Genomic DNA, 8,915 nt, shown 5'->3' on the forward strand with positions numbered 1-8,915 from the left:
AAACGAGCCGACCCATCGCGCGAGGTTCGGTGGCCACCCTTGCTCCCGTAGGCGAAGGATCAATCTGTTGCGGAGGACTGTGTCGAAGGCGCCCTGAATGTCCAAAGTCACCAATGTTGCAACCTGCTTGCAGGCAAATGCCTCCTCGATGTCATGAATCAAGGCAGCAACGAGATCCACGGCCGATCTCTTCTCATAGTGGGCTCACGTCTGAAAACTCGGGTGGTGTAGGGTAGGCTCGAGCATGACGAGGCCCAGCATGACGAAGCCCAGCATTCCGCAACGAGAGTGCCAGGGCAGGGGAATTGGGAAGGAAATAATTAATAAGCACAAGATCAACGAGTTGACTTGGTAATTAGACAGCGCAGATCCATTGCACCCACGCTGTAGGCGGGAAAAGGCAACAAACGTCGATGGGGACGGAAATTATTCAAGGTCCAGTGGCCTCTTAGCGCGTCTCACCCGAGATCGAGTTGCAACGTCTTTTGATTTCTACATGGTGATCTACACGGTGATGATGGAGCAGAGAGCAGGCGATTCATCACCCACACCTCCCTCCCCCGTTGGTCCGTCTTATGCCGCTAGCGGGAGACTTGCCTAGCTTCAAAAGGGTGGGTACCTCAATACTTGGACCAGCAGACCACTGCGGCGGCAGCTTGGTCGGGCCTCCGCAGGGAGCTGCAGGACCAGCGCCCAAGTACAGTCCAGGCCTCACTCTCCCTGTCCTCGTCAAGTCTGCGTGCACTCGAATCGCCTTGTCTCGCCTTATTAGGTATTAACTTTTGCGGAGACGGAAAAAGGGCTGATCCCATCCGAGTCCCGTCCAGGTTCCCTGCCGGCCGAGCTTGAAAGTACCGGTACCAGATACGTACGTACTGTACTGTGTGATGGGCCCACCTGATACGCACGTACTCCTGCGTATCGCCGAAAACAGGTCCGTTCTCGAACCTTGTCGGCCGCCGCACTGTGCGCGGCCCCGCGTAACTGCCTGAACTAGTCAAGCGCCCGCCATGCCTCTGTCCAGCTTTCGTCAACGGGGAACGGTGGCGGTGGGTGATGCAAAAGGGACCTGTGCGTGCTCGAGTCGCTACCCGCGGCCCTGTGGGCCTGATGACCAATTTTGGAAACTTGGCTTCGTGTCATTCGTGAACTCGGCCATGGGGCTGTCGGCCCAGCATCGCACTGTGTCGCTCTGCCACTTCTCCTTCCTTCACCTTGGTATTCAATGTCGAAGCGACTGCGAGCATCGCCCACGGCGCGGGGCCCAGCCACCCAGCTAGCACATGGACGCGCCGCCGGAACCTTGCCCATGGACATTCCACATCCCACTCGCCGTTTGGGTTGTCCTGGCCCCTTCTCGCACCGTGACGACAAGGAGTGTTGCGCGTTACACGACAGATTGCAGTGTCAACCAACATGGGCCAAAGCTGAGCAGACAGTCAGTTTGTATGTTGGGGTATTAAGCTGCCAGTTGCAAACAGTTTGCTCGGAGTCGACGTGAAGTAAATGCTGGCCAAGTCTATTGCATCAAGGAGCCAAGGCGCCGAGAGATTCAAGACCACGATTCTAGTTTCACGGGACAACCATGGGCTTGGAAAAGAAGAAGAGAGAAAAGACGAAAACAGACATGCATGCATACAGTACGTTTGCTAGCATGGATTCGACCCGAGACGAGCATGGGACAAACACCCTGCCTTTGCTATCCGCATGTTCGTACGAGAAAAGAGACAACAAATGTCTACCAGAGTCGGACTGTGTTTACATGTCCGTCGTGTGTGCTCAAACATTCATGGGAATAGATGCGGGCGACGAGTTGACCTCTCCATGTGGGTGAGATGCGACTTGGGGTCCTGACGCTCCGAGACTGTCGCGAAACGGCATGACGAGACAGCACAGCACAGTTGTCTTTGTTATCGGGAGCAGTCCAAGGCACCGTGGAAGAAGAAAAGGGTGCGAGTGGGGGTGAGCAAGGCTGTTTATTAGCCAAGGCAAACTTCTGACCCACCACCAGATGCCTGCTAGCAGCCGGGCCGGCCGGGTCTCCACGGACCCTTGCAATGGGCCCGTTTGGGCGCACTGTACGGATGGATGTACTCCGTATCTCTCCCTCACTTCTCCAATCAGCCGTCTATTAGCAGCAACAATCGCCCGAGACACTTATCACCGCAGGTATTGTTAGCAGACCGGGAGGCCGGCAGTTTGGTCAGAATTTCCAAGGGCACAGCGTCTACCTTTTATTAATGCCGCCGCCGACGTTTCTTGTCGATGCATGGCCTATCAGATACGCAAGTCTGTGGGTAGGTACCTGGACAGTGTAGTGCCAGCCGGGTACACCTACCACGGTAGGTACCGAACAGACACCGGGTCGCCATGTGCCGCCTGTTCTCCGGTCGCCTCTTGGAGGAATTATTTGCCAAGGGCATGCCGTAGGGCTAGAAGCTAGCTTTGTGTATATCGACGATTTCCACAGGTGCACTCGGAAAGAATGTGTTTCTGGCATGGACGAGCGGCCATGTCGTCGCGTCCTGCAGGCAGCCATGCCGGTGACGACCTCGACAAGGTATCTTTGCCTGGGGAGTACTTGGGCGCTGCTACGGTTGCGAGCCGAAAAAAGCAACAGGTGCCCCGTCGTTACTTGAAGCTCCTCCCCCACAGGCGATGCAAGGCCAGCTCCAGCCCTGCGCACCGCGGTTGTCTTGCTTTTCGCGGTGGCTCGCGCGGTGGAGACACTCATCTGCAGGGTTCCAGCGTGCACTGTACAGTGCGTAGACAGTGCACAGAGGGACCCCTCCCTGGCGCGCTGTGGGCGGTCTCCATCGCGTCCGTCCACTCAGCGGCGCGCCTTCATCTTGCCTCATTCCAGCGGCAGCTACTCAGACTGAAAGCCTCCAATCAGCGGCGCGCCATCCACGGTAGCCCGTACACGCATGTACATGTCATGGTTCGCCCACCACTCACTCTCCGGCCGCACGAGGACAGGTACAGTGCAATACCTCGACTTCCACCATCGGCTCCTGTACTGTACGGTACAGTATGGCAAGGTAGCCAGCCGGTGGGTGGAGGTGGGCGGTAGGACGCACCAAGCAGTGCCTCCCTCGGCTGCCCTGCTGGCACGGAGAGGGCGGCAGACTACCGCTCAATAGCGAGCAAACACAGGGAGACAGGAGTGGAGTGGCGAGGTTGGAAAGAAGAGGAGGAGAGAGCGTTGAAGAGAGAGGAGGGGACACGGCGCGAGGTAGTTGAGAAGGAGAGCGAGAGTGAGAAGAGAGAGCTTGCGAGAGAGAGGGCTTGGGTGAGTGAGTGAGTTGAGTTGAGTGACAGTGAGTGAGTGAGAGTGAGGGCGAGTGAATAAAATACCCAAGGCGAGGCAGTAGGCCCGGCCCCCTCCCCTTTCCCTCTCCTCTCTCTTCCTTCCCTCTCTCTCTCTCTCTCCCCTTTTCACAATCGGCCCAACAGCCAAAAGACAAGCGCCCCGACAAGCACAAGCGCTAACCAAGGCATGCACCAAGGCCGAAGGACTCTATCGCCAAACACAGCAATAATAAAAACTTGACGTCGTACCTCGTCTCGCTTCCTTCCGCCCACACACCAGACTCGATCCAGAAGAGCGCGCCCAACCAGGTCTCTGCGACACCTGGGCGCCTCCCTCCTCTCCGCTTCGCAACGCCAGATGCAGTATAGATCCATCGGCACCACGCTCAAAGCAGCATCTCCACCACTTTGTTGCCCTTTCCAGACTTCTTTTTTGTCGACACGCGCGACGAGCTTCCACCTCAAGCTCGCCAGCTTGCAGAGCAGAGCCGCTGCGGTTTGCGCGCCTCGTCTGATTGATTGACTTTTTGCGGCTGCGCCCTCCCGCCGCCTCGACCTCTCGCCTCGAGCCCGCGCATCGGGGAATAATCCCCCTCCCGCCGTACTTTCGTCTGCATTTCCGTACCGCGGTCCCCTACCTGCCTACTTACCTACACCTGCCTACCTACCTACCTACTTACCTACCTACCTACCTACCTACACCCCCTCTCGCCCTCTCTGCCCCCCAGTGCGTCGTGGCAACAGCAGCACAGCTGTTGGACCATCTGCCCGAGCCCCGAAAAAAATTTCACAAAAAGGCAGCAATGGCCGACATCACCGACCAGCACGACCAGACGTCGCCCACGGACCTCGATGAGTCGCATCCTGCGGGCAATGGCACCGCTGCCGCCGAGAGCCGCGGCATCAAGCGCCAGCGCCCTGCTACGGCCGACGACGACGATGACGACGACGAGAAGGGCGGCCGGGAGCGTCGCAAGATTGAGATAAAATTCATCAGCGACAAGTCCCGCCGGCACATCACCTTCTCCAAGCGCAAGGCGGGCATCATGAAAAAGGTGCGTCCAAAGCTCGTTTCCGTCCTTGATCCGCGCCCAAGTCCACAAACGCGCGCTCCCTCGACACTTGTCGCTTGCCTCACATCCTCCTTACGCCTGTCGCGGCGACGACAGAGCTCCCATCCGTCCCATCTTCCCCTCCTCCCGGAAAAAGTCGTCGCTAACGCCAGTATCGTCTCCCCTTCTAGGCCTACGAGCTTTCCGTCCTGACCGGCACCCAAGTCCTCCTCCTCGTCGTCTCCGAAACGGGCCTCGTGTATACCTTCACCACGCCCAAGCTTCAACCGCTCGTCACTAAGGCTGAGGGCAAGAACTTGATTCAGGTATGCGCCTCTCCACGCTTTTGCGTCACCCTTCGATAGTGGTTTGCGTGCCGCCAACGACGCGTTTCAGCACTTTCCTCCCTCGCACTTCCCTCCCTTGCCCCCTCTCAATGCCCTCTATCGCTCTCGTCTCAACTCGCCCGGTCTCATACCGTGCCGCCCTTCGTCACGGAGGACGGTCAGCTGCCCGCGCTGTGCCGCGGTAGGACGTACCTGCCGCCACGGGCGCGTTGACGCGCTCCTCGCGTGATCCACGTCACAACCGGTCGAAATTCTTGCGCTGACGCATCCCGTTCTCTATAGGCGTGCCTGAATGCACCAGAGCCTGCGCCCGGCAATGAAAACGGCGTCGACGGCGGCGACCAGGTCGAGTCACCCGAAGATTCGGCTGGTCAACACATCCCTCCCCAGGGCGCCCGACCTGGGATGCCTCAAAACCCGCACATGCCCGGCAACTACATGCCCAACATGCCCATGGACCCTCAACAGGCACTCGCCTACCAAAACTACGTCCAGCAGCGCAATCAAGGATACGGCTCGGGAATGCCGCCGCAGGCCGGGATGCCGCCAAGCACTCACCATCAGTCATGAGGAGGATGGGGGCGCGGGGGAGACGTGAGTCCGGTCGCCTATACCCGGCTACCGACGCTCCACGAATACGTTGTTACATGACAAGAGGCTGTCCTTGTGGGCGTTGCCATTCTTTTTGCGGGGCTTTGGTGATTCGGCGTTGATGACGTGTAGGTCCGCTGCTTTTGCGTTCGGTTGTCAACGGTCTCTTCTCCTCTCCACCCCCTTCTCCTCATCCTCACACACCGCCAAAGAAACTTTGCGCAATGGGCTATGAGGCTCGGCTTGCCCTGTTCATCAACTCGGCCGGGACAGTCTGGGTCGCGGTCCGAGGCGGCGAGATCGAGTCATCGTCTCCTTGAGGACGATGGTGTATCAACTGCTCCGTATCCAGTGGCGTTTAAAATGCGTTCTTCTAGTCCCTGGCGGCACAAGTCTCGAGCGTTTGGCAGGGCACGGGGTCAGGGGGCTGGAAACGGGCGAGGTCGGGAGTGTATCGACTACAGGGTTGAAGAGCAATCAGGGAGTTTTTGCTGTGAGGGCGTCGGGAGGCCCATTGCGCAAGGTATTTCGCGGATGGATGATAATGGACATTCACGAAAGTATGCATGTTTGGGGGTCTGGGAATCAGAAACAAAAAGGTTGAATGGATCTCGCACATGATATGTCTTGGGTCCAAGCTTCTTCGAAGGCGCGCGTCGCCAGCCACGGGATCTTCTCTTGCATGTGATGGCAGTCTCTGCGGCTGAAGCTAAATCGGACAAGGAGGCTAAAATTTGTGGGCGGCCTGATGTGCTGGTTCTCGTCCCGGGTCGAAGATGGGTAGAGAATCGCGGAGCTTGCCCATCGGAGGGAAGACTGATGATGCGAATCCCTCCTGACAGCCTCTTTGGGCATCGAACACGTCACTTCCACATGCAGACAAGCGTCAGGAACGTCAGATCGACCGTTGGATGCAGGAATCCGGGGAAGAACCAGGGCCTTGACGAGCGCCTTTCCGGAAGAAGCGACAGGCGGCGTTGGGGGGCATTGGGAAAACTGTCCACGCATAAAGAGAAAAAAAAGAAGAAAAAAAGGGCGGTTAGAGGAGCCTTTAAGTTTACAGATGGAGTTGAAGGGCAAACTGCCGCCTTTCCTTTTCCGATTCGAACCTTTTTCTTTTTAGGTTCTGTTGCCGATGGCGGGCGTTGTTCCTTTTCCAGCATCACGGGGCGGATGTCCGTTACGGCTTAGTAGACAGGGCCCGATTGGGGAACTCGCTATTGCCATTTTGGGAGTCGAGGGCCAATGTGATTGGGGAGGGCGGCCGAAGGGGCCAACGGCAGGATAGAAGCCGTCGAGGCTCCTGGTTTGGGTCTAGTGTTTTGGTGGTGAATCTTGACGTGTTGGCGTTTCTCGACTACCACTGCGGTCTATCGGGTGGTGATGCTTCTTGAAAGGGCGAGGGCACCAGTTCGACGAGGCAGAATGGGGTCTTAAGAGCGGCTTCTCTGGTCACCACACGTACGCGTTCGAGCCTCGTTCTCGACACTGGAGAAAATATATACGCGGACGAGGCTTGGCTGGCTGGCTTCGGGAGCCGAAGCTTCGAAAACGACCAAACTTGACCCTTGTTGGAGTATAAAATAGAAAGGAGGGGGACCCATCAGCCCGGTCCATGGCGCCCCTGCGGGCCTTGGCAAAGCCGTTGGCCCATTGTATAGAGTCGTGCTTCTTAGCTTGCTTTGGTTTGGCGCGAGGCGCTCGAGGCCGTGGGTGGGACACTGTGGACAGGGAAAAGTCGGGGTTTTTGATGCAGCGCGCCTTGGTCCGCGGACCCGGGAGGGAGACGCGGGTCGCGGGTGAGCTTGTCGGCGTAATGATGGGCGGTTGTCGTAACGCATCAGCCGTGTGCTTGGAGGTATGGCAATCAGACTGTCCATTCGGGGAGACGTCCTCGGTCCTCGGGAGCCTTTGGGCACCAGCCGCCGAGGGGTAGGGGTGATAGACGAAGGTGAAGATTTTGAAGATTTTGAATGAAGGATGAATCAAATGAATTGAATTTTTTGGATCTTGATTCAAAATCTTCAAGCTCCAATTTTCGCGATTCAAGTTGGGTTTGGGCCAATTCAGGCCATTCATGAATGGTTTGAAGGATCCCTAAACGAAGTGAATTTGGTGTGTACCTGAGCGATTGCAAAGATGCCTCAAAACGCCAATAAGTAGTATATAGTTTTAAGTTATAGCCTTCTAAGAAGTCGATAATCCCGAATACTACAAAAATTAACTTACATAAATACTGATCCGCCTGTCCTAGGCAAATCGACTGAAAATAAGCACTTTCAAAGCTCTGCCGAATCCTCAAAATACGTCGGTACAACGCGTTCGAATCCGCCACTGTACACGGCTACACTCTTAGAGCCCCAATCCTCCGAAGCCTCCATTGTATCTAGACAGGGGGTTGATATCGCAGACTTATCGGCTTGGGATGCAGGAGGTTTGGGGTAGGGGTTCGGTGGGAGCCTCGGTGGGAGGAAGAGGTTGAGGAGGATTCTCGCCTGAACACAGATTAGCATATACCTACATATATAATGAGGGTATATCCATACATACCATCTTCCAGCTTGCCCGGAATGTGGTCTGGTCTCCAAATAATACTATTGGCAAAGGGCAGGATGTCATACTCCATGGCCGCCTTGATCAACGCCTGATCGATCTTATCTTCCTGAGTATAAGCACTCCGTAAAAGTGTTAGTACTCGCACCGTATCTGCCTTCAAGGCGTGACGGCGGATACCGAATTCGTCTCTACAACCGCTGAAGAGGCGTTCCACGTCAACTTCAGAGCCAGAGACAGAGAAGATCACGCGCCGCCGCAGCCAAAAGTGGCCACTCGACCTTGTGTTCTTTCCACCACTTCAGTAGGAAGTCTGGAGACTTTGCAATAGACTCGTCGAACTCTATTCGAGGAGCTGCAAGCCACCGTTCAAGCTCCGAAATAGGGATCGCCGCGCCCGTCTCCGCCTCCTCGCCTTCTTCATTTGGATGGCTCTCCATTGCGCAATGGAGACTCCTTGAGGACGCTCAGCTGGTCTGGATTGGCTCATAGTTGAGTTTGTGGCATTCAATGCTGCTAGCTCCGGCCACTCCGTTTTGAAATACTTCTTGACTTTAGCCATAATCTCAGAGTATTGATCCGGTATCATCATTTCCAATTGGTGAGTTTTATAACGCGGATCCAGGATGTGAGCTGCGAATAGCATCATTTGATCGTCAAGCTTCTTCATATAAGTAACGTGTTTTGCTTTGCCCTTCGAGAAGGCGTCTCGAATGGACATATCAAGGTCTGTAAAGTCGCCAACTCCTTCGACTACATCATCAAGGAGAGCTTCCAAATCCCAATAGATATCGAGACTTTGTGAGATCGGCGGCATAACTTCGGAGACTTTCAGAGTGTGGTCTTTAAACGGCTTCAGAACCTTCCACAGTTGATAGAGAGCGACAATCTCTTCTGATAAGGGCAGGAGGCACTTGACTTGCGGGTGAGTATCAACGAACTCAGTATACTCTGCCTCAAGCTCGAGGAATTGGTCAATCATGTCGTAGGCCGAATTCCAGCGAGTGTCGACATCGTAGGTTGGCTTCCGGTAGTGCGTGCGCGGCATGCTTTTGAAGTC

General features: G+C 55.9%; 1 protein-coding gene across 1 annotated transcript; it reads left to right on the forward strand.

Moving 5' to 3' along the window:
* Window positions 1-4,115: 4,115 nt before the first annotated feature.
* HRG_04561 (SRF-type transcription factor domain-containing protein) lies at window positions 4,116-5,281 on the forward strand (the record flags this gene model as incomplete). The annotated part of the gene is made up of 3 exons (XM_044863032.1): window positions 4,116-4,367; window positions 4,556-4,690; window positions 4,994-5,281. 3 exons carry the CDS (start codon window positions 4,116-4,118, stop codon window positions 5,279-5,281), a joined length of 675 nt encoding a protein of 224 aa, XP_044721646.1.
* Between the last annotated feature and the right edge of the window lie 3,634 nt (window positions 5,282-8,915).

Source organism: Hirsutella rhossiliensis, assembly GCF_020360975.1.
Source record: "Hirsutella rhossiliensis strain HR02 chromosome Unknown scaffold00004, whole genome shotgun sequence".
In the NCBI taxonomy this organism is placed as follows: domain Eukaryota; kingdom Fungi; phylum Ascomycota; class Sordariomycetes; order Hypocreales; family Ophiocordycipitaceae; genus Hirsutella; species Hirsutella rhossiliensis.